Raw genomic sequence first — 26,027 nt, 5'->3', positions numbered from 1 at the left:
AGAGAGGTAATTTTATATTAGTTAAAGGGTAGAAGTAAAATTCTCATCATGTTGACATTCAATGCCAGACCATCAAATACCATCCAAATATACAGATATATCAGAGCATACAAAATAGACAGATCTTCCTTGGCTTATGATGGGATTCCTTCCCAACAAACCCACTGAAAGTTAAAAATATTATTGTAAATCAAAAATGCATTTAATACATGTAACCTCCCAAATCTCCTAGCTTAGCCTGGTCTACCTTAAAGGGGCTCAAAACGCATCAGCCTCCAGTTGGGACAAATTATGTACTCGGAGCCTATTGTGTAACAAAGGGTTGAATGGCTCATGAAATTTGTTGAATCCTGGATCGAAAGTGAAAAGCAGAATGGTCGCCAAGGGTATCAGTTGTTCACCTTAGGGACTGTGTGGCTGACCCAGAGCTGTGGCTCACTGCCATAACCCAGCATCATGAAAGAGTTTCGTAGCACATATTGCTAGCCCAGGAAAAAACCAAAATTCAAAATCCAAAGTACAGTTTCTACCGAATGTGTATAGCTTTTGCACCACCATAAAGGCAGAAAATTATCTAAGTCAAACCATTGTAAGTTAGGGACTGTCTGCGTAAAGAAAAGCTAGTGGAAATTGTATTAGTGAGGGTTCTCCAGGGAAATAAAACCAATCGTGTGTAACATATATGTATGTATATACATTTAAAGAAAGAGAGATAAAGAGAGTTAAGGGATTGGCTCATGTCATTGTCGGGGCCTGAAAATCTGAGATTTCTAGATCTGTAGAGGAGGCCAACAGGCTAGAAACTCAGATAAGAGTCGATGTTGCAGCCTTGATCCAAGACTTGTAGGACAGACCAACAGCCTGAAAACTCACGCAGAGTTTCTATGTTGCAGTCCTGAGGTGAAATTGCTTCTTCTTTGGGAAACATCAGTCTTTGCTCTTCAGGCCTTCAACTGACTGGATGAGGCCCACCCACATAATGAGGAATAATCTGCTTTACTAAAAGTCACCTGACTATAAATTTTAATCACATCCACAAATACCTTCACAGCAACATCTAGATTAGCGTTTGACCAAACAAATGTGCACCATAGCCTGGCCAACTTAACACATAAAATTAACCATCAGAGAAATATAGGGAGAAATTGACATAAAGACAAAAGCAATACGCAACTAACATATCTCTTAGCCATTAGATATATCGAGCAGATCCAAAAATAAATATGAATTTAAGGAGGACGGATACTATTAAGACTATATATAATACGTTATGGATTATATATAAACTACATATGATGTTATATATTTTTTATATTATAAATTATATGAATAGATGAGAATGATGGTAGCAATCCAAAAAAAAACGTAATGCTGGATCCATACCTCACACTTTCTACTAGGATGTATTCCCGATGGATCAAATATTTACATGTTGACATTGAAACTACAGGGGCGCCTGGGTGGCTCAGTCGGTTAAGTGTCTGACTCTTGATTTGGGCTCAGGTCATGATCTCAAGGTCGGTGCGGAGCCTGTTTAAGACCGTCTCTCTCCCTCTCCCTCTGCCCCTCCTCCACTTGTGCCACTCTCTGTGTCTCTTGGAAAAAAAAAAAATTCAAACGATTAAAAGTACTAGAAGAGCCATGGGAAACATTTTTAGGATACTCTTAGAGTATGGAAAGCCTTTCTGAGGATGACACAGAACCCAAATCCATAAAAAAAAAAAAAAAAGAACCAATAAATTTGACTAAATATAAATAATCTCTCTGGCAAATCCCTTCTAAGCAAAGTCAAAAGACAAATGAAAAACCAGGAGAAAATACCTGAAATTCTTATCACTCACAAATGCCTCATTTCTTTAATAAAGTTCTTACAAATCCATAAGAAAACAAGACTAGCAATGTAATAAGATATTGATAGGAGCAGTCACTTCATGGAAAGAAAAATATACGTGGCTCTTAAAAGAATGAAAAGACACTGGAAACTTAGTCATAAGAGACAAGCAAATTACAAGCAATCTGAGATACCCTTTTCACTGGTCAGCGTGGCAAGGATACAAAAGATACACTATGCTGTTGATTCTGTGGGAAAATAGGCACTTTCATACATTGTTGCTAGGTATTGGTAACATCCATTGGAATGAACCTGGCAGTGTTTATCAAAATTTCAAATTGTGGGGGCGCCTGGGTGGCCCAGTGGGTTAAGCGTCTGACTCCTGATATCAGCTCAGGTCATGATCTCACGGTTCCTGGGATCAAGACCCACTGCCCCTCTCCCCTGCTCATGTGCTCTCTCTCTCTCTCTCTCTCTGTGTCTCTCAAAATAAATAAATAAACTTAAAAAAATTCAAACTGTGAAATCAGACCCTGTGAGATCATAAAAAATATATATTGCTCTCTGCTCTTCCTCCTTCCTGGCACAGGACTCCTAAAACCCTTGTAAATTCCTAAGTGGTAAGAACACTAGGACCATCTTTTGTTCTAACAAGGTGACTGTAGGTGAGTCCTGGATGGGGGCTGGCCACCAGAAAGATCAAGCCATGATTAGAAGCTTGGGATTTTCAGCCTTGACCTCCCTCACCTCTCCACAGAAGGGAGAGGGCTGGAAACAGAGTTAATGATCAATCATGCCTACATGAGGAAGGCCTCATAAAAATCCCAATAGTAGGGGGCTCAGGGAGCTTCTGGGTGGGTCAACACATTCGCATTCTCGGAGGAGGATGAACCCCATCACCACAGGGACAGAGAAGCTTCTGTGCTCGGGACCCTCTCAGACTCCACCCTATGTATCTCTTGGTCTGGCTGTTCATCTGTATTCTTCCTTTATCACGTCCTTTAATAAACCGGCAAATGTAAGTAAGAGCTTCCCTGAGTTCTGCGAGCCACTCTAGCAAGTTAATTGAACCTCAGAAGGGGTACCTCCGATTTGTAGCCACAACTCCTGTGGGTAACCTGGGAACCTACCACTTGTGACTGGCATTTGAGGTTGGCGGTGGGCAGTCTTGTGGGACTGAGCCCTTAACCTGTGGGATCTGACGCAATCTCTAGGTAGACGGCGTTGGAACTGGGCTCAATTGTAGGATGTCCACCCGGTGTCACAGAGAATTGACACGTAGTCACAATGTGGTAGCTGTGTGAGTAGTAAAGGAGACACACAGGTGGAAAACTAGGTTTCTCGGAACACAGCCCCCCTATTTCCATTTCTAGTAATACCCTACGAATATATTTGCACATTAATGACATAATTTACATACACAAACTTCACCACAAGTTCATTTATCACAGTAATATTTATAATAACAAAAGTTTGGCAGCAATCTGGGGCGCCTGGGTGGCTCAGTCGGTTAAGAGTCCGACTTCGGCTCAGGTCATGATCTCACAGTCTGTGGGTTCGAGCCCCGCATCGGGCTCTGTGCTGACAGCTCAGAGCCTGGAGCCTGTTTCAGATTCTGTGTCTCCCTCTTTCTCTGACCCTCCCTGTTCATGCTCTCTCTCTCTCTGTCTCACAAATAAATAAATGTTAAAAAAAAAAAATTTTTTTTTTAAAGTTTGGCAGCAATCTAAATGTCTACCAGTAGGGGCCAGGTTCAGTGAATTATGATATTTCCAAAAAGAACGAGGGTGTTCTCTTTTACTGACATTGCATGATCTGTAACATATATTATTACACAAAAAGAGACAAAATAGAGAACGGTGAGTAAAGTATGCTGCTCCTTGGTGAAAAACGAGATAAAATACATACGTAATTCCTTACAGATGCATAAAGTAATATCTTAGGAACATAGAAGGGAAACTAATAATTTTGACTGCCTCTGGGGGGTGAAAGTGATTGGCTAGAGGACAGAAGTGAGGAGAGATTTCACTCTATGTGCTCTTATTTACTTTTTAAAAAATATATTTATTTGTTTTTGAGAGAGGGAGAGAGCCCAATGTGGGGCTCAAACTCATGAACCTCGACATCATGACCTGAGCTGAAACCAAGAGTTGGCTGCTTAACCAACTGAGGCACCCAGGTGCCACCCCCCTTATGTTACCATCTGAATGCAGAATCACATTACCTACTCAAATATTAAAACATTTTAAGTAAGAAAATATGATAAAACATTTAACCTTGGAAGCCTACCAGTAGATAATGCATGCTTCACTGTTCAAGAGACAGCTAATAAGAAAATCTCAATTCTGGAAAGCAAAAATTACACAGGCCACGTTCTTTGACTACCATGCCATAAAGCTAGAAATGAGTGCAGACTCTCACGGTCCCCAACACAGGCCTCAGTCCTGCCTAAACTTGAAGCCTCCGGAGTTCAATGATGACAGAGGCTTTCTAACTTAGTCAAGTCCTTTGCTCGCTTTTATTCCCTCACCATAGAGGCTATTGAAGAAAGAGGTCAATCGGGAGTCCAGATACAACACTATTGTGCCCTATTGCAGAATGTCTTATTAAATATGCTTTCTGAACACAACTATGTGACCGAGACCTTGATCTGTCTCTCTGGATGGGGAGGATCTATCTGGGAGTCTGGCTCAGGCACCAAAAGATTACCATATAATTCATGTTTTCACTCCCTATTCTCCCCTTATCAGGCCATTCCCAAAAGGTGATTGAGAGGTCACCTCCCAACCTGCCTATATATGAGGAGACGCTGAGGTAGCTGGAGATGGGGTCTCAAATACCCACAGGTAAACATCACCCCCTTACTGGATACCTTGATCTTTTTACCTTAACAGTGTAGATCAGAGTAGGTCATCATGTGATGTCACAGAGGTCTCATTGGTAACCTAACAGATATGATGTGAAATGTTTTAGCAGGGAAAAACTGTTTAAAAATTTTTTTTTAATGTTTATGTATTTTTGAGAGAGAGAGACAGACAGACAGACAGCAGGTAGGGTAGGGGTAGAGAGAGAGGGAGATACAGAATCCAAAGCAGTCTCCAGGCTCTGAGCTGTCAGCACAGGGCCTGATGTGGGGCTCAAACCCATGAACTGTGTGATCATGACCTGAGCTGAAGTCGGACCCTTAACCAACTGAGCCACCCAGGCGCCCCAGAAAAAACTGGTTTTTTTTTTAACGTTTATTTATTTTTGAGACAGAGAGAGACAGAGCATGAACAGGGGAGGGGCAGAGAGAGAGGGAGACACAGAATCTGAAACAGGCTCCAGGCTCTGAGCTGTCAGCACAGAGCCCGATGCGGGGCTCAAACTCTCGGACCGTGAGATCACCTGAGCCGAAGTCGGACGCCCAACCGACCAAGCCACCCAGGCGCCCCGAGAAAAAACTGTTTTAAAAAATTGAATTGCAAAGAATTGAATGAATGGGTATGTGAGTGCACATGCGTGTGTGTGTGTGTGTGTACACATTACAATTTTCTAACATTATGAGCCTTTGGAATTAAGATATACAAACTCCAGAATATGGTTAATACTTTACTGATCAAATATCAGACATTCTGAGTAGATGACCTTTTATTTAAATGTTTATATATGTAGAAACATACAATGTGTGTTCTATTTTTGCCTTTTCAATTCTCCAATACCTGGTTAAATAGTTCCTGATAGTAGATATTCTCTGGTAAAGTAACTATTGTGGTGTCTGTTTTTCTGATTCGACCTTGGCTAAATACACAAGAAAACAGTAATTCCAATCAAAATCCTAATGGAAAAATTTTAAAAACCTTTCACAACTATTAAAATGCTTCATCCAGAAGAGAAAAAGAATCTAGCAACAACAGAAAAGCCTCTGAAGAAGCCTAAAGGCGGGGCTAGGGAGAGATGTCATTGCCCTACCAAATGTTCCTGCCTGTTCTGAAGCTGTATCAATTTTAAGGAGTGTGAAACTGGCACAAGAAAAGAGACAGTGTAACAAGCCAGAAGGAACAAAAGTAGACACAAATATTAATGGCAATTTTATGATATCTCACAATTATTTTTAAAAAATTAAATAACTCCAACTTATACCAAAATTAGTTTGGGATAGATTTAAGAGTTACACGTCCCCCAGTGTAACACTTGGTTGAGGCAAGACTCCTTAATGGATGTTAATACCAGTGGATGAAAGAAACAGGATATTCACATGGTGGGAAAGTTATCACCCCACAGGTTACTCACTTGCTTTGAAGGCAGGTATCTGGTGGTCACCACCTTAACTATTGTAGTAAAAAATACTTAACCCAAACCTAATCAAGCCTCTAGACCGGACTTCAAGTTTAAAGAAGATGAGGGTATGGGGCGCCTGGGTGACTCAGTCGGTTAAGCATCCGATTTCACCTCAGGTGATGATCTCACGGTAGGTGGGTTTGTGGGTTCGAGCCCCACGCTGGGCTCTGTGCTGACTGCTTGGAGCCTGGCGCCTGCTTTGGATTCTGTCTCCCTCTCTCTCCTTGCCTCTCCCTTGCTTGTGCACTCTCTCTCTCTCTCAAAAATAATGAATAAATAAACATTAAAAAAAAAGACTCACAAATTTAACTACGTACAAATTTCAACTTTTGGGTCACACATAAGCACCATAAACACATGGCACATGATCAACTGGGAAAAATACATATGCAACACATTTGACAAGAAAAGTTGAATATTCTTGTTCTGTATTCCAGTCCTGACAACTCAAAAGATAAATCAGAAATATGGAAAAAACAGCCCAGTCTGAACATCGCTTCAACTCCTGGGCTGTGTGCTCTCTTAGGCAAACTCCTTAACCTCTTGGAGCCTTTGTTTTGTCATCAGTGTGTTGCCGGTGACAACCTTAAAGCGCTGATGTAAGGACTAGAGACACTGGTCCTGTGCTTGACATATAATAGCCTCCTAATAAATGGTGGTTATTATTATTTTTCACTGTAACTCATATTCTACCTTTGCTACAATTCTTTTTTTTTCCAGGCGCCACAATTTTTTTTCTTCTTCTGCGTGTGTCTGGGTGTTAGAGTACTTTATGCATACTTGCCGAAACTGGAAACAACCCTGTTATGAACTGAATAGTATCCCCGCCCCCCAAAAAATGTTAAAATCCTAACCCCCGGAACCTCAGGATGTGACCTTATCTGGAAACGGGGTCATTGCAGACATAATTAGTTGAAGGAGTGGAGTGAATCCCCTAATATGACTGGTGTCCTTATAAGAAGAGGCAAGATGGATGCGAAGACACATTAAAGAAAACTGCCGTGTGACCACACTGATGTATCTCCAAGCCATGGAATGGCAAAGATTGCCCGCAACCACCAGAAAGTGGCAAGAGGCAAGGGAGGATTTTCCCTTACAGGTTTCAGGGGGATCATGGCCCTGCTGAGACTTTAATTTAGGACTTCCGGCCTCCAGAACTGTGAGAAAATTAACTTCTGCTGTTTTAGGCCACCCAGGTTTTGGTATTTTGTTGTGGCAGTCCCTAGAAAGCTAATGCAAACCCGAATATCCTCCAATGGGTGAATATAAAACAAACTGTGGTACATCTACACAAAAGAATACAACATGAGTGAATCACAAAGACATGCTGAGTGAAAGCAGCCCGTCTCCAGAAGTTACATCCTGTATGATTCCATTTATGTAACATTCTGTTACAGGCAAGTCGACAGGGACAGAGAACAGCTCAGTGTCTGCCAGGGGTGGGGTGGGGCCAGAGTTTGACTACAAAGGGGAAGCGGGAGGGAGAGTTTTGGAGTCACAGAGCTGCTCTGTGGCCTGATTGTGGCTCTGGTTACATGAATCCATGTATGTGTTAACACTTACAGAACTGTATGTCCAAAGGGAGTTAATTTTACAGTCTGCTAATTTAGGTATTAAAAAAAAAAAAGATACACACACACACAGACACATATGCCCAAATAAATATCTTTTTAAAAATGCTTTAAAAGTGGGGCACCTGCGTGGCTCAGTCGGTTAAGCATCCGACTCGTGATCTCAGCCCACGGTTCATGAGTTCGAGACCCACATCGGGCTCCGAGCTCTTGGTACAGAGCCTGTTTGGGATTCTGTCTCTCCGTCTCTCCGCCCCTCCCCTGCTTGTGCTCTCTCTCTCTCTCAAAATAAACGAATAAACTTAAAAAAAATTGATAAAAATACTTTAAAAGAAATTTCCCACCTGGGTGTCTGCCAGAAAGGCGGCTTTGTGAAGGCCCTGCCACAGCAGCCCTTATGTTCTGTGAGCCTGTTCTTCCGTCTGTAAAGGGAAGGAAAGCATCTCGAGCAGTGGTTTTCACAGCATACCCTTTTCTGCGCGCCCCAAATTGTGTCCTTGGGCAGTCCTTTTATGGAAATGGGGGTGGCAGTGGGTTTAGAGAGAAAGGGCATTCAAAAGCCACTGGGCTCTGGGCCCACGTGTCTTTAATGTTTGTATTTTTGAGAGAGAGAGAGAGAGAGAGAGAGAGAGAGAGAGAGCGGGGGAGGGGCAGAGAGAGAGGGAGACACAGAACCTGAAGCGGGCTCCAGGCTCTGAGCTGTCAGCACAGAGCCCGACTCGGGGCTTGAACTCACAGACCGTGAGATCCTGACCTGAGCTGAAGTGGGACACTCTACCGACTGAGCCCCCCAGCTGCCCTGTCTTATATATTTTGTCTCAAATCTTCTGGGTTAGAATAGCTGCTCCCAAGCCAGAGCCAGGTTCCTGGGGAGTTTGTACAATCCTGGATTCCAGGGCCTACTCTGGGGCTCACTCATTTGACCCTTTGGCAAGTTCCCCCACGGATCTCAGGGGATGCTGGGACACTGGCTGTAATTAATGGTCAGCAATGCTAAACGAGGCCTTGGAGGGGGGTGGGCAGGGGCTGGGTGGGTGCTGGAATTGTACTGCTTGTTTCTTGTTTGCACCTGCGTGAAGGATGAACCACAAGGAGACAACGGAAACTCCGAAAGGGCTCTAACTCCAGGCCTCCTCTGAGGGAGGCTCAGAAAGAACCTGAAATCATGTGTTGTTACACACAGGATGATTTTGTGCAAAAGCACTTGGTAGACAACCAAGTGGCTCTGCCCAGATAGGGGAAATGCCATTGTGAGGACGAAGGTGGCTGACCCCCAGCCAGCAGGGCCAAAGAGTATCATTAATAACCAGAGCTGCCCTCTACTCTAAGCTTTAAACCATTCATGGGCTGGGTAAAATGCTAAGGACTCTAATCCCTACACCCATCTTGTGAGAGTCACGTGTCACTTGTTTGACAGGTGAGCAAACAGAGGCTTTCAGGAGCCCCAGATCACAAGAGGAAGAGGTGTCAGATGTGACACGGCTGGCAGCTCCAGCCTTGGAAGTCAAGGCTGGAAGCTCCAGCCTTCAAAGTCAAGACCCATGAGAGGGACCCTTGAAGCCTGATATCAGGCTCGCTGTCTCTCTCTCTCTCTCTCTCTCTCTCTCTCTCTCTCTCTCTCTCTCTCAGAACATGCTCTGGAGAAGGGGATTTGATGTCCCTTTTCACAAAGGCCGGTGGAGGTTGTCAAGGGCACCCTGAAACCCTGGCATATAGTACAGAGCTCACAATCAAAATTGTTTCAATTTTATACAGTGGAATGGCTTTTTTGAAAACTATTTTAGGGGCACCTGCATGGCTCCATCGGCTAAAGCGCCGGACTTCGGCTCAGGGCATGATCTTGAGGTTCGTGGGTTCGAGCCCCATGTTGGGCTCTGTGCTGATAGCTCAGAGCCTGGAGCCTGCTTCAGGTTCTGTGTCTCCCTCTCTTTCTGCATCCCCCCCATCCCCCCGCCCTCTCCTCCACCCCCCCTCCAACACTCAGTCTCTCAAAAGTCAACATTTTTTTAAAACCCTGTTTTCTACGCAAATCTAATGAAGAAAAGCAGAGTTGGGCCACTGTGGTCAAAGGTGGGGACAGGGGTGGCTTCAGGCTCCCCCAGGGCTCCCAGGGTGCACCCCCAGTAAAGGCTTCTAACAAGAAGTTGGCACTTACTGTGAGAAGTCCAGGCGGTGCCATGATGTCTAAAGCTCTGAGTTTGGGTTGGAAGGAACCAGGTGGGATCCTGGGGGACTCACTCCTGGGCTATTCAGCCTAGGGCAGGGCGCAGGATACTGGTCCATCCGAGCTGAGTACCACCTTCCCACCCACCCCCTCCCCCAACTCCGGCCAGGCCGGGGTCAACCAGGACGCCGCGGCTCACAGGATAAGAAACATCGTCGTCTTGTTGCATGCAATGACTTTTATTCTTTAAAGATAAAAGCTCCCTAAGCTAAAAAGTCCAACACCATCCCCTTTTCCTTGCCCTTCTAAACGGTATCCGCTTGTTCTCTGTCCCAACTCAAAGTTCGACGTTCAGGTTCAATGTTAGCGTTGCCTCCTCAGCAGGTGTCCGGGGCTGGCCAGGACGGCTCACATCTGCATCATCACATGGACCTCCTTCTCGTAGATGTCAGGGATCACACCCACGGGGGAGTTGACCATGTGGACGGTGTTCTTGCTGAACAGCTTGAACTCGTAGTGGACGAGCTGTTCCCAGAAGCCGTTGTTGGGCCGGATGATGGGGCGGCACGACTTGGTCCACGCGTGGGCGTCCAGCAGCGACATGGCGTGGTACTTCATGAGGTAGGCCAGGCAGAGGGCGGCCGAGCGGCTCACCCCCGCGGCGCAGTGCAGCAGCGTGCGGCCCTGCTGCATCTCGACGCTGTGGATGTGGTCAGCGATCGGGTCAAAGAAGTCGCAGAGGCGCGAGCTCGGGACGTCAGCCACCGGCACCTGGACGTACTGGATGTCCTTGTAGAAGGTGTTGACCACTTCCGCCGAGACGTTGATGACTGTGGTGATGTGGTTGCTGGACAGCATGCCCTGGTTGTTGGCCGACACGCCGTTGCTGATGTACAGGCTGCTGGTTATTTGGGAGAGGCCATGGACGGTGGGCTGGCGTGCAGCCGGCGCCGGGAGGGGACACGGAGAGGTCATCACGGTGGTGGGCGGTGATCTCTCTCCGAGAAAGTTCGGAGCGCCGAACTCGGGCGAGTTCACGTAGCAGCAACCTGTGAATGTCTCAGGCGACGGTCTGGGGGTACAGAAAACCAAGTCACCGGTCACCACCCCTTCCCCGCCCCGGGGACGTCACAATCCTACTGCCCGCCCCGCCCCTCCCGGTTTCCATGGCGATGGCAACTTGGCCCCCCAGCCAGGTCTTCAGAGAAACCCCAGATCTCTTTTTATCTCTGTCCGTACCCCTTCATTTTCCAAAGCCCCAATTCTTATCTGCTGGACTTTTAAAAATGTCCTATTACAAGATATCCAGTATATGCTTCAACTGTTGGTTCGCACCGAACACAATATCAATGAATGCTTCTATTTTATTAGCATTGAGGGACCGGGCTTAGACTTTTTCGACAAAGTAGCAATATCGTATTTTAAGCTGGGGAACAGCCTTTGGCTCACGTGATACGCTAATCTCTGTAAAAGTGTAGTGATCCTCGTTTGCAGACCCTAGCCATAGAATTCGGTTCCTTAATTTTTTCAGTTTTTTAATTAATTAATTAATTTTTTTTTTACTTTACATCCCAATGAGTTAGCATGTAACAAAAACAGATTCTTGAAATGCTACCCGAGATTTGCATTTCCTCACGGCTAAGATTTTTGTGGTGTGCCGTGGCTATAAGCAAGGACGAAAGAGATGCCAGCCTGTTTGTGAAGGGTCGAGGGAATGATAACCTCAAAGGACAACACGTTTTTCTTTCTCCTGATTGGCATAATCCGATTATTGTGCATTGCTTAAATTGGCAGTCTCCACAAATCTATCTGGAAGAAAACAGAACACAAATATTAAAATTATTGGAGACAGTTTCGCCTCACATTTAAGATATGGAATCATAGGGGCTCCTGAGTGGCTGAGTTGGTTAGGCGTCAGACTCTTGATCTCGGCTCAGGTCATGATCTCACAGTTTGTGAGTTCAAGCCCTGCATCGGGCTCTGCGCTGACAGTGTGGAATGTGCTTGGGCTTCTGTCTCCCTCTCTCTCTTTTTTATTTTTTTTTTAATTTTTTTTTTCAACGTTTATTTATTTTTGGGACAGAGAGAGACACAGCATGAACGGGGGAGGGGCAGAGAGACAGGGAGACACAGAATCGGAAGCAGGCTCCAGGCTCTGAGCCATCAGCCCAGAGCCCGACGCGGGGCTCAAACTCACGGACCGCGAGATCGTGACCTGGCTGAAGTCGGACGCTTAACCGACTGCGCCACCCAGGCGCCCCAGTCTCCCTCTCTCTTTACTGCTCCCCTGCTTGCTCTCTATCTTTCTCTCAAAAATAAATAAAAATAAACTTAAAAAAAAAGATATGGACTCACAGATTGTACATCTATGGAGTGACGTGGAACCCCCTGAAGACTATTGGAGCCTAGTTATTTCATAAATGTATGCTTCCTACACTTTAAAAATGTAGTAAAATTGGGGCCCCTGGGTGGCTCAGTCGGTTAAGCATCAGACTTTGCCTTGGGTCATAATCTCGTGGTTTGTGAGTTCGAGCCCCAGGTCAGGCTCTGTGCTGACAGCTCAGAGCCTGGAACCTGCTTTGGATTCTGTTTCCCTCTCTCTGCCCCACCCCCACTTGTGCTCTCTCGCTCTCTCTGTCTCTCAAAAATGAATAAACGTTAAAAAAAATTTTTTTAATAAAAATATAAAAATGTAGTACAATTAACCAAAATAATTTCATATACTATTCTCAAAGACAAGCATGACTCATATTAAATAGATCATTTATTTATTCTTTCAACTAATATTCTGTGATGCCCTTTTGTCTAAGGGATGTTGGATGCCTTAAAACTCCACTACGGGGCTTTTCCTAGGTGGGTGAGGAGTTGATGTTTTCTCCTCCTGAGTTTGGAAACAGGTGACTTTCAGACTCCCACTTACCTCTACTTTTCCTTAGTATTATTTTTTAAGATTTTATTTTTAAGTAATCTCTATACCCAACATGGGGCTCGAACTCACAACCCTGAGATCAAGAGTTGCACACTCCGCCCACTGAGCCAGCCAGGGGTCCTCACTTTTCTTTATTATTTAGGGAAGAAGATGTATAAGGGGCTTCCCAAGGGCACACCCTCTTCCTACGACTGGAAAAAGACCCTGGACATCAAGAACTAGTTAACACTCAGATTTCTCAATTCAGTAGTCAAGGCCCATTCCAACCTGATCTAAGCCTGCCTTTCAAATCTCATGCATTCACCTTTTTTTCATTTTTTAAAAATTAATTAATTAATTTATTTATAGATTGCACGAGCAGGGGAGAGGTGCAGAGGGAGAGAGAGCGAGAGAATGTATTTTTATTTATTTAAAAAAATATTTTAAGTTGATTCATTTATTTTGAGAGAGAGAGGGAGGGAGAGAGCACGGGTATGGGAGGGGCAGAGAGAAAGACAGAATCCTGAGCAGGCTCCTCGCCATTAGTGCAGAGCCCGAGGTGGCACTCGAACTCACGAACTGAGAGATCATGACCTGAGCCGAGATCAAGAGAGTTCAATCCTTAACTGATTGTGCCACCCGGGGGCCCCGAGAATCTTTTTTTTTTTTTTTTAGATGTTTATTTTTGAGAGAGAGCTCACACACACACACACACACACACACACACACACGAGTGGGGGAAGGGCAGGCAGAGAAGAGGGGACAGAGGATCTGAAGCGGACTCCACCCTGACAGCAGAGAGCCCGATTCAGGGCTCGAACTCACAAACCGTGAGATCATGACCTGAGCCGAGATCAAGAGTCCGATGCTTAACCGACTGAGCCATCCTGGCGCCCCTATTCACCAAATTTTTCTTAAGAATGTATTGTGTGGCAGACATTTTCACCCATATAATCCTTTAGTTCTGACCAAACAAATCCAGTGCTCTTGGTAAATAGAAAATATACATTCCTACTTCCTTACCTTCCTCATGCCATTCCTCTCTCTTGAGAAGCCTTTCTTGCTCCTGTCTGTTTACTGAATCCTATCCAGGACTCAAGACCCAGCTTGATTAACTCAAAAAAAAAAAAAAAAAAAAGTATCAGCTGAGCATCCAATCTGTGTCAGGTACAGTTCTAACCTTGTGTAGATTCAACACCACACACACAGGCCCAGATGTCAAAGAGCTTATAGTTTGGTCAGAGAGACAGATAGTCATAAAAGAGTCCAGAAGAGAGGGTGATTCATTGTTTTCTGTGTGTGTGTTTGGGGATGGGGGGCTGTAGGGGGAGGTCATGAAAGGCTTCACAGAAAACACGATCTGGAACAAAGCTTTTTGTTCATTGGTTTTTTTTTTTTTTTTTTTTAATTACTTATCGTTTATTCGGCCCAAGTTTTTGTCTTGAAAAATTTCAAACCTACAGAAAAGCTGCAAGAACAATGAAGGGCCATTTACCCTTCACCTATAATTGCCCTGTTGTTAATACTTCACCACTGCATTCCTTTTTCTATTTAGATACACAAATACACATATTTAGTTGTTTCCTTGTTTCTTTTTGCTGAACCCACGGGTTGTTAGCTGCAGATATAGCAACACTTTATTTAGCCTTTTAACGTTCAGCACAGCAGTATCTCCTAAGAGCAAGTACATTCTCTACCTAACCACGGATACAATGACCATACTCGGGAAACTTAACATTGACCGAACATTATTATCTCATATATAATCTATACGCGAAATTCACCAATCCTTCCGATGATGTTACTTGGAACATTTCACACGTGTGCATTAACATTTGGAACGTTTTTTGCTCCCTTCATCCAGGATGGAATCAAGGATCACACGCTGAATTCGGCATCTTTTCCTTTGAAACAGCTCCTGAGCCTTCGGTTTGGCCTTTCCGGACATTGACATTGTTGAAGAGTCCAGGCCAGTTTTGCAGAACCACCTTCAGTTGGGACGTGTTCCATCGTTCCTTCGAGATTCGACTCAGGTGAAATGCTTTGCCAAGAACACTTCCAGAATGTGCCATTCTCAGTACATCGCTTTGGGGGGGGGCATAGGATAGCTGTTTGTCCCATTAATGATGGTGGTAATTTTGACCACCTGGGTTAAGGTGACATTAGCTAGCTTTCTACGTTGTTTGAAGATAACTTTTCCTCTTGGTAATTAATAAGGAATACGTGTTGCACGGTGTTGGAGGAAATCATCAAGGGGACATAACTGCTGGTTGACCTATGAGTTGGACCTGGGCCATCAGAGGCTCCTCGTCTCCTTCCGTGTCTTTGGAATCCTTGGAATGTGCACTCCACTCGCCTTCCCTGCACTAGAAGATGCCCCAAGGACATAGCCTTGAGATAGTAATGTGGTGTTGAGACCATCTGGACAGTATATATGGCTGTACCCAGTTAAGGCTTCTATATAAACTTTTAACATTCTGGCGGGTGGATGGGGACCTCTACTCATCTAGTAGCTGCCCTAGATAAACTTTGTAAGTTTCCTTGTTTATTAAAACTGCCACCTACTAATCTGGAGCGGTCCGCCTCTTTCTTTGATCTCTCCTTGCCATGCGTTTTTGGGGGTCACTTTGCGAACCAACAGGTGGTACTTGGAGTTTGTGAGAATATCTTTGGAATAGACTTGGAAGGATGGATACGAGTTTTCCAGGCAGACCAGAAGGGGGTGGGGAACCTAAGGGCCCTAAGGTGGAGGTGGGAGTTGGCCTCCCTGAGTCCTGAGCACAGTGTGTGTGTGTGTGCGCGTATGTGTGTGTGTTTAAATGTTTCTTTATTTTTGAAATGCAGAGAGCATGAGCATGCACGGGCAGGGGGAGGGGCAGAGAGAGGGAGACAGAGAATCCCTAGTGGGCTGTGGGCTCCAGCTCATGAACCATGAGATCATGACCTGAGCTGAAGTTGGTCGCTTAACTGCCTGAACCACCTAGGCGCCCCGAGAGTTGTTCTATGTTAATTCCATTTCCAAGTGTGGCTGAGTCTACTGCACCAGTGTCCACAGCCAGCAGCCAGGCAGCTCCCTAGTACTTGATTCTGGGCTCAGTCTGGCCCTTGGTTTCTGGACGGTAAGGGGATATGATGGATACGAACATGGAAGTCTTTAACACCTTCCAGTCCAGAAGACAGGTAATATGAGAAAATGATTGTGACTTGTTTATTAGGTGGAAAAAAAAAATCCGGTTTATTAAAGTAGGGACTTTTTCATCAAAGGGTAATATATACATATGTGCATTCATCATAGATATGGATCATATGTATATTAAATATCATTTATGAATTCTATGCATGGAAATATTAGTTATCTAAAGTAGTCTTGGGTACAGAGTAAGAATTCAATAAATATCAGATATTCCTTAGTGTTATACTTGAGTGGGGGATTACTCTTTCCTAGCTTGTCTATATGCTTCAAGTTTTCTAAAATAATTTGTGTTCTTTTTATAATTAGGGGGAAAAAAGAATCAAAAAGTAGGTAAACGTCATCAGCAGATATCTCCTTTTGTGGCCTATAAAATTCACAGAGATGAAAAACTGCTAATACTTGGCGGTGATAAGATTCAGAGACATGGGTGCTCCCCTACACTGCTGGGGTTGGACGTGGGGGAGAGTGATGGTGGCCAAACCACGTGGTGGTGAAGATGCACAGCAGTGAAAACCCTCACCCCGTGCTGGTGGCAGGGAAGGTGATATGACCACTTCGGAGACCAATTTGGCCATATCCGGTAGAGCTAAAGAGGCACATACCCTATGCCCCGGCAATTCCTTCCCAGCTAGAAACTCTTGCTCATGGACGCCAGAAGATATTTACAAGAATATTTATTTCCGGGCGCCTGGCTGGCTCAGTCGGTGGAACCTGTGACTCCTGATCTGAGAGTCGTGAGTTCAAGCCCCATGTTGGGCATGGAACCTGCTTAAAAGAAGAAGAAGGAGACGGAGAAGGAGAAGGAGAAGGAGAAGAAAAGCAGACGAAGATTTATTGCCATTTGCTTATAATAGCAAAAACATGGAGACAATATAAATGTCTACCAAGAAAACAAAACTCTGATCGCATGGCATATAATAAACACCATACAAACAGCCATAAAAACAAATGAACTAGAGTGACATGTGTGAGCCTGGATAAGCCTCAAAAGTATGACGCTGGGCCAAAAGAGCCAGTTGCAGGAGAAAATGTGCGACATGGGGTTTAAAAACAAGTAGAAAGGAACTATCGGCCTACATATTTATATACAAGTGGAAGTGCAGGGGCGCCTGGGTGGCTCAGTCGGTTAGGCGGCCGACTTCGGCTCAGGTCATGATCTCGCGGTCCGTGAGTTCGAGCCCCGCGTCGGGCTCTGTGCTGACCACTGGGAGCCTGGAGCCTGTTTCGGATTCTGTGTCTCCCTCTCTCTGGCCCTCCCTTGTTCATGCTCTGTCTCTCCCTGTCTCAAAAATAAATAAAACGTTAAAAAAAAAGTGGAAGTGCAAAATATATATAAGTAAAAGTGAAAAACCTACATGGGGCTCAGACACACCGAATTGAGGGTAGTGATTCCTTCAGGGAAAGAATGGGATCTGGGAGGGCCAGATAAGGCATTTCAATATGTCTTCATATTTTATTTTGTTAAGAAAATAGATCTGAAGCAAATATGGCAAAATGTTAAAGTCTGACAAACTGGATCTCGTGTACACAGGTATTTATCATCATATCCAGCAGACTTTAGAATTGCCTGCAATATTTCATAATAAAAGTGAATGGGGGGAAGAAAGCACATGTGCTTTGGACTAGCAATTTCCCTGCTGGTAATTTATTTATTTATTCTAAGGAAATCCTCCCCAACGTGTGCAGAGATTTACCTACCAATATATTTATTGGAGGAATTACTTACAATATAAAACCTGGAGCAGACCTAATCTAGCAATAAGGATTTGTTTAACTAGATTAGGAAGCTTCCATAAGGTAAAATATAATTCGGCTCTTAAAATGGTAACCTAGAAGAATACTTATTGATAGGGAGAAATTTCATACTGTTTCCTTAATAAAAAAATACTATAAAACACTGTGATCTCAATTTATAAAACAAATATCTATTTATCTATGTAGGTAAATTCAGGAACAGAGAAAAGCAAAGAAAGCGATACACAAAAATGTCCACAGGCATTACCTCTGAGCAATGTTCCCACAGATACTTTTTATTTTCTGGATTTCTCCAAGATTTATATAATAAACGTGCAGGCTTTTTTGTCATTAGAAAAACTATATATTTAAGATGGAGACTAATAAAATGGTTTTTGTGAGTGATAATATGGAATGGGGCAAAATGTGGCAGCTGCAGATTGAAGAAGAGACAAAATGAAGAGTGATTTAGAAGGTATCATCGACAAGATGGTCTAACATTTTAAGAAGGGGAGGGGAAGGGTGCGAGGATGGCTCAGTCGCTTGAGAGTCTGACTCTTAATTTCAGATCAGGTCATGATCCCAGGGTGGTGGGATCGAGCCCTGGTTGGGCTCCACACTGAGCGTGGAGCCTGCTTAAGATACTCTCTCTCTTTCTCTCTCTCTCTCTCTCTCTCCCTCTGCCCCTCTCCCCTGCTTACTCTCTCTCAAATAAAAAAAAAATTAATTAAAAATTAAAAGAAAGAAGGGAGAAAGGAGCAGCATGATGAAACAAGAAATGCACGAGGAAGATCAGATTCCTGCCCAGAAGACGAGCGAGGAATACGGTTTGGACCAGGATGAGATTGAGAGGCCCTTGGACTTTGGAGCAGAGAGGGTGGGGCTTCTGCCTCCATTCCCTTCTGTCCACTTCTCAGCAGGAGCCCTGATGTTCAGGGCTCCCCACAGAAGCATAGACTTCATATGCTGCCATTCTGTTTCTGGAGTGGCAAGGTGAATGGATTCTGAGAGTTCTAAACCATTCCTCTTGCCAAGGAGAGGTTTAGTCATGGGCCACCTCTCAAACTCTGGCAAATGATGTGCGAGGGAAGTCAACTGGGGGTTTCTGGAAAAGGTTTCCTGGCTCCCAAGAAACAAACAGTGGTACTAACAACGCCTCTTTTCTTCCTCAGAATAGTCTTTTCTGGCTGTCATACCCAGATCTTGGCAGCCATCTTGCGGGCATGGCGGGGAGGCAACCCGAGGGCAAAGCCAACGTCCTGAAGATGGCAGAGTGGTGAAGTGGAAAGGACTTGGGTCCTTGATGGTCCTGTCAGGATTGTCTATCAACCAACCTACCTCTAGACTTCTTGTTATGTAGGATGATAAACTTTCTTCTTGTGCAAGTGTTTTGAGCCAGGATTCTTTGTCACTCACAGCATTCATCTGAAATAATATAGCTACTCCTGTGGAGATTCCCATTGCTAGAACAAAGGCTTTTGAAAGGAAGACTTGCCTGAGGTGATAAGGAGCAGAGTTTTAGATCCTACTGAAAACCTCAGGCAAGTCGTTTGGTTGATTTAAATTGTCTTGAGATTGTAAACACAGTATTAGATATTATATGTGTTACATTTCATCTCTATAAGTGCCTGCTTCTTTTATTTGAAATCTAATAATATGGAAGTGTCTAGAGTAAAAAGTGAAACTCCCACTTCCACTCACCCACCAACCTTATTCCTTTACTCAGAGGGAACTGCTGAAAAAAAATGATGAGTTTCCTTTCGGCTTTTTTATCAGGCATTTACACATGTGCACGTGTGCACACCTGAAATTGCTCGGGTACCACGAAAAGATAAGGCAGTCATCTTCCAGAAGACATGAAATTATATGTCAGTGGGCCTGTGGGAATGCTGGGCAAGAAAGACAGACATAAGGGTTAAGATGATGTGTTCAGAAAAAACAGCAATACTTCAAGTCAGAAATCTCTCTGGTAGACTTCAATTTGCAGGCATCGATTTCTCAGAGAGATGCTTCTCATGTGGGCAATTCAACGCAGCAGGCTCCAGGTTGAGTCGTTTTGGGGCATCCTACAGGATTCTCTAGAATGAGTTGTAGTAGCAGAGATTTCTTTGTTTAGAGATGGGTAATAAGGAGTAATGCTGAGGCACTGAAGGAGCACCATATTTATATGATCACACTCTACATATTAGCCTGCAATATTTTTTTTTTTCACTTGGCAATATATCTTGCATCGCTTTTCGTGTTGGCATCATTCTTTTTGGGGCCTGTGTGGTATTTCATGGTATGGATGTGCCATATATTATTTAACTGTTACCGCCTTGACTGATGTTTGAAATGCGTAGGGATTCAGAATATGTCAACTCCAAATGTGCCACTTTGGTGCGTCCATTATGTGGGGGAGGACATTTTTTCCTTCTACCCTTCAAGGTTTTCCAGCTGCTTTAAGAATTAAATTAGGGGCGCCTGGGTGGCACAGTCAGTTGAGCGTCCGACTTCAGCCAGGTCACGATCTCGCGGTCCGTGAGTTCGAGCCCCGCGTCGGGCTCTGGGCTGATGGCTCAGAGCCTGGAGCCTGCTTCCGATTCTGTGTCCTCTCTCTCTCTGCCCCTCCCCCGTTCATGCTCTGTCTCTCTCTGTCCCCAAAATAAATAAAAGTTGAAAAAAAAAAAAAGAATTAAATTGACGTGAGACAGATTAACAGGAGAAACAAACAAACAAGCAAACAAAGTTGTATTTCATGTGCATGGAGGCCCAATAATGCAATTCAGGCCTAAAGAAATGACCAAGCCATGCAGTTTTTATTTCTCTTAGACAAAGAGACAATAAGTCTGGGAGGAATTGACAACACAAAAAAGCCCTGAGCTTTGGGAGCTTCCACGAATAAGGAATTCTAAACAGAATTAGGGCTTTGGTAGCAAATTAATAGAAAGTAACAAGGGTTGTTTATGCAACCTTCTCGGCTCTAAATTTCCTACCTCTGGTGATAAGGATGTTTCTACCTCCTGGTGCTGGGAGGGTATCTTTCACATGGGGCATTTATTTCTCACTTTCTGTAGACAAGGGCAGGAGGGTGAGAGGGTACAGAGTGTTCTTTTTGCATTGGGTGTTTCTCTTCTTTTTAATTTTTTTTTAACGTTTATTTTTGAGAGACAGAGAGAGAACACAAGCTGGGGGGAAGGGCAGACAGAGAGAGAGACAGATTCTGAGGCAGGCTCCAGGCTCCGAGCCGTCAGCACAGAGCTTGACACGGGGCTCAAACCCATGAACTGTGAGATCAGGACCTGAGCGAAGCTGGCCATTTCACCAACTGAGCCACCCAGGCGCCCCTGCATTGGGTGATTCTTAAGCAAGGTTTATTTATGAGAATTATGCCAAATGGTACATTCTGAGGCAGCCTACCCCTGGCCCCTATGGTTATTTTGAATTAAAGGCACTTGAGAAACAGCTAGTGCCAGAACATTCTAACCCTCCTTTGTCCCCTGAAAGCAGGAGATAAATCTCCCGTGTCAAAGGTGCCCTTCCTGTACCAAGAAGGCAGAAGACATCCTTATCACTGGAGACAGGAAACTTAGGGCCAAGAAGGCTGCACAAACAAACCTTGTTCTCCTTCACTATTTCACTACCCCTAGCCTTATTTCTTTTTTGTCTTATTTATTAATTCTTCACAAAGTCATTGTTTCTTTAAGCGGTATAAACGTTTCCTGCTTTGGTCACTTCTTTGAGTTTTATATCTTTGTAGGGCTTTCTAGACATACCTACGTAATTAAATTGGTTTTCTCTTGTTATTCTGCCTTTTTATTATAGAGGGATCTCAGCAAAGAACCTAGAAGCATAGAGGGAAAATTACGTTTCCTCCCCTGTGAACATTTCCAATTATTTTCTATTACCAACAACGGTGCAGTGAAGATCTTTGTAGAGGGGCGCCTGGATGGCTCAGTCAGTTAAGCATCCGACTTCGGCTCAGGGCATGATCTCACAGTTCATGGGTTCGAGCCCCACATGGGGCTCTGTGCTGACAGCTCAGAGCCTGGAGCCTGCTTCCGATTCTGTGTCTCCTTCTCTGTCTCTCTCTCTGCCCCTTCCTTGCTTGTGCTCTCTCTTTCTCTCTCAGAAATAAATAAACAAAAAAAAGAAAATCCTTGTACCTATATGTTTGTTCGTTTATACAATTCAGTGTGATAAATTCCTAGATGTAAAATTGCTGGGCAAAAGGTATACACACTTTATATTTTAATTATCTCTGCCAAATTGTCCACCAAAAAGCCTGTATCAATTTGCATCCTACCAGGATGTATACGAGGTATATGAGAACACATATCTCCACACATTTTTCAATCTTGTATGTCAATCTTTTTCCTTTTCACTAATTTAATGGGGGGAAAAGGACACCTTGTGGTTCTTTAATTTTTATTTCATTGGTTGTTACCAAATCAATTAACAATCTACAAGAACTCTTGAAATAGGAAGGCTTTTAATCCTTTGTCTGTTGTGTATGTTAAACACATTTCTCCTAAGCTGTTGTTCTTGGTTTTTTTTTTTTTTTAATTTTGTTTATGTGTATCTTTTGCCATATGTAAATTTCAGATTGTTACGTGGTTTAATCCGTAGAAAACTTTTTTTGAAGCTTCTGGGTTTTTGTATTCCTTAGGAAGACTTCCCAACACCAAGATTTAAGCAAATGTTCTCTTTTATTTACTTCCAGTATGTCACGGTTCTATTCTTTGTATTTAGATTTTTTTCCCTTAAAAAACTTTGATTAGGAAAATGTCAAACTTCCTGTGATACTGTGGTATGTATTACGAAAGATACATTTGGTCTTTATCGCGGTTTCTGGCACAGACCTCTTAAAACCTCTGGAATTCTCTAAATAATAAGAGTAATGAAGGTGAAACGGGTGTCTTCTGTTATTCAGATAGTAAGCCCCTTTCAAGCATACCTGGGCTTCTGTTAATGAGGTGACTTTTGGAAAGCCCCTAGATATCCCAAGGAGGGTTGTTTGCCAGGGGCACCAATCTTGTGACTAGAAGGTTGGCATTTTCGGGGCACCTGGGTGGCTCAGTCGGTTGAGTCTGACTTCGGCTCAGGTCATGATCGCACAGTTCGTGGGTTTGAGCCCCACGTGGGGCTCTGGGCAGACAGCTCGGAGCCTGGAGCCTGCTTCGGATTCTGTGTCTCCCTCTCTCTGCCCCTCCCCTGCTCGCACTCTGTCCCTCTCTGTCAAAAATAAATAAACATTTAAAAAAAAAAAAGCTTGGAATTTTCAACTCTCCCCCTTCCCCAACCCTGCCACCTCTAGGAGAGGAGAGGGATTGGAGGTTGAAATAATCACCAACGGCCAATGATTTCAATCAACAACGCCTACATAATGAAGCCTTCATAAAACTCTAGAAGGACAAGGTTGGAAGGGCACAGGCTACAACCCGGACTTGTGATTTTGGTATTCTCCCTTTAGTTCCTCCCACCAATCTCGTTCCCCTACTCAGAGATAACTATTGACAGTAAGGTGAGTTTCCTTTCGGATTTTTTATCGGACATTTACAAACACACAGACTTTTACCAAAATTGGAAGGAATACTTAAGATGGTCTAAGGCAAAACTCATAAACTGCCATCTTAAAGTTGGTTCATGCGTGTGCGTGTGTGTATCCATAAGCAATCTACCCTGTGGCTTTGCCTATTTTTATCGGTTTTTAGTTTTTTATTTATAACTGTGGTAAAACATACCTAAGAAATCTCACTTTTTTTGTTGTTTGAGAGAGAGAGAGATTGCCCACGTTCACAGGAGCATGAGCAGGGGAGGGGCAGAGGGAAAGAGAGAGAATCTTTTTTTTTTTAATTTTTTAAAAATGTTTATTTATTTTTGACAGAGAGAGACAGAGCACGAGCGGGGGAGGGGCAGAGAGAGAGGGAGACACAGAATCCGAAGCAGCTCCAGGCCCTGAGCCGTCCGCAGCACAGAGCCCGACACGGGGCTCAAACTCACGGACAGTGAGATCATGACCTGAGCCGAAGTCGGACGTTCAACCGACTGAGCCCCCCAGGCGCCCCGGAAAGAGAGAGAATCTTAAGCAGGCTCCACACTCAGCAGAGAACCCGACGTGGGGCTCCATCCCAAACCCGTGACGTCATGACCTGAGGTGAAACCAAGAATTGGATGCTTAGCCAACGGAGTCACCCAGGGGCCCTGAAATCTCACTATTTTAACCATTTTTAAGTATACAATTCAGTAGCAGGAAGTACAGTCACGTTATTGGCCAGCCATCGGTACTATCCATTTCCACAACTTTTTTGGTCATCCCAAACTGAAACTGTGTACCCGTTACACAATAACTCCATATTACCCCTCCCCTAGCCCCGTGGCATCCTAGAATTTGCCCATTCTAGGTACCTCATACAAGTGGAACCATAGTTGTCTTTTTATGGCTGGCTTACTTCACTTAGCACAATGTCCACAATGGTTATCTATGTTGTGGCATATATTAGAGTTTTATTCATTTTTATTTCATTATTTTTTTATGATTTTATTTTCAAGTAGTCTCTTCACCCAAGGTGGGACTCGAACTTACAACCCTGAGATCAAGAGTTGCATGCTCTACAGACGGAACCAGCCGGGCAGCCCAATTTCACTTCTATGTTCAATTCTTAAGAAATCACCACACCGGTTTTGCGTGTTTTTCATTTTTTTTAAGTTTGCAAATTTATTTTGAGACAGAGAGAGACAGTGGGGGAGGGGCAGAGAGAGAATTCTAACTCTGTCAGTGCAGAGCTCAACACAGGGCTCCATCCCCCCAACTGTGACATCACGACCGGAGGCCGAAATCGAGAGTCAGATGCTGAACCGACTGAGCCACCCAGGCGCCTTGGTTTGGTGTATTTTAAACATTTACCTATATTTTCATTGGAGTTTTTGTTGAGGTTATATTAATTTTACATATCAATCTGGTGGGAATTTATGTCTTTCTATAACCATTCCTTTAGAAAACACAACGTGTTTAGGTCCTCTTTTCTGTCCTTCCATAAAGTTTATACTTTTTTTTTTTTTAAGTTTTATTTTACTTATTTCGAGAGAGAGAGAGAGCACAAGTGGGGAAGGGACAGAGAGAGAGAGAGAGAGAGAGACAGAGAATCCCAAGCAGGCTCTGCACTGCCAGCACGCAGCCCAATGCGGGGCTCGAACTCACGAACCGTGAGACCATGACCTGAGCTGAAACCAAGAGTCGGTCGCTCAACCAACGGAGCCACCCAGGCGCCCCTCTGCATAGAAGATTTGCATACTTCATGACGAATTCTAAGTATTTTGTGAGTTTTGTGGCTCTTTTTCCCTCCCTCTCCCCCTTCCCCCTTCCTTCTCTCTTCCTTCTTTTGGCTGACACAAGTTGGTCCTTAAGTAATGCAGGCTACTTCTGCATTACTTATTCTGGTTCACTGGCAAAAATGTCTCAATCCAGATGGCTGGAACTTTCGACCAGGGACCTTAGTTGGTATGCAGCTGAAAAACAAAAACCTTTTAGCCAGTGCACGCATTGGTGCTAATAAGCCACTTTGCTTGCTAATGCTTATGATGAAATATGGCCCAGGCAAAAAAAAATTAAAATTACAATGTTGGAAATTGGAATACAATGTGAAGACATATGTTCGTATCTTTTGCATGTAAACTTTATCACTTGAAAATGATTCCTTTATTCCATTCATTAGGAAGATCTTTATGTGAAGCTATTTATAATGCCATCAGAAACTGCTGCATAGCGAGATACAGTTCTGCTTGGAGGGGGACCTACACTGCAAACTCACTGAGTGAACCCTTGGTTAGGTACTCATAAATAAGTGCTCAGTTTATGAAAGGAATATGATTTTCACAAGGAAGATGACTTAAAATTTTTTTTTATATATTTATGTATTTTTGAGAGACAGAGAGAGGCAGAGCATGAGCAGGGGAGGGGCAGAGAGAGAGGGAGACACAGAAACCGAAGCGGGCTCCAGGCTGTGAGCTGTCAGCACACAGCCCGACGCGGGGCTCGAACTCCCAAACCGTGAGATCATGACCTCATGATCCGAAGTCGGACACTTAACCGACAGAGCCACCCAGGCGCCTCACAAGGAAAATGGCTTTTAAAATAGACTGCTTTCTGTAGGGTTTTTTGATCTAGGGTTTGGTTGAGCTATTCTCACTTCCCCAGCTCGTTTTTATAGGAATGTAAGTGAAGTAAACAATGCCATCAATATCCTCTTTCTTACCACTCAAATGATTCAGGTTAAATCATTTAAGTTAAAAAAAAAAAAAAAGGAAAGTAAAAGGCTTTGGAAATA

General features: G+C 43.9%; 1 protein-coding gene across 1 annotated transcript; it reads right to left on the bottom strand.

Moving 5' to 3' along the window:
- Window positions 1-10,104: 10,104 nt before the first annotated feature.
- DUSP21 (dual specificity phosphatase 21) lies at window positions 10,105-11,312 on the bottom strand. The gene has a single exon (XM_043570175.1). The coding sequence runs from the start codon at window positions 10,859-10,861 to the stop codon at window positions 10,295-10,297; it is 567 nt and encodes a 188-aa protein (XP_043426110.1). The 5' UTR covers window positions 10,862-11,312; the 3' UTR covers window positions 10,105-10,294.
- Between the last annotated feature and the right edge of the window lie 14,715 nt (window positions 11,313-26,027).

This window comes from Prionailurus bengalensis, chromosome X (genome assembly GCF_016509475.1).
Source record: "Prionailurus bengalensis isolate Pbe53 chromosome X, Fcat_Pben_1.1_paternal_pri, whole genome shotgun sequence".
Lineage (NCBI taxonomy): Eukaryota > Metazoa > Chordata > Mammalia > Carnivora > Felidae > Prionailurus > Prionailurus bengalensis.
This window is presented reverse-complemented; position numbering and strand designations above follow the sequence as displayed.

Excerpts from the sequence above, each read along its gene's own strand:
- DUSP21 (XM_043570175.1), bottom strand. The coding sequence starts at position 10,861 with ATGACCTCTCCGTGTCCCCTCCCGGCGCCGGCTGCACGCCAGCCCACC.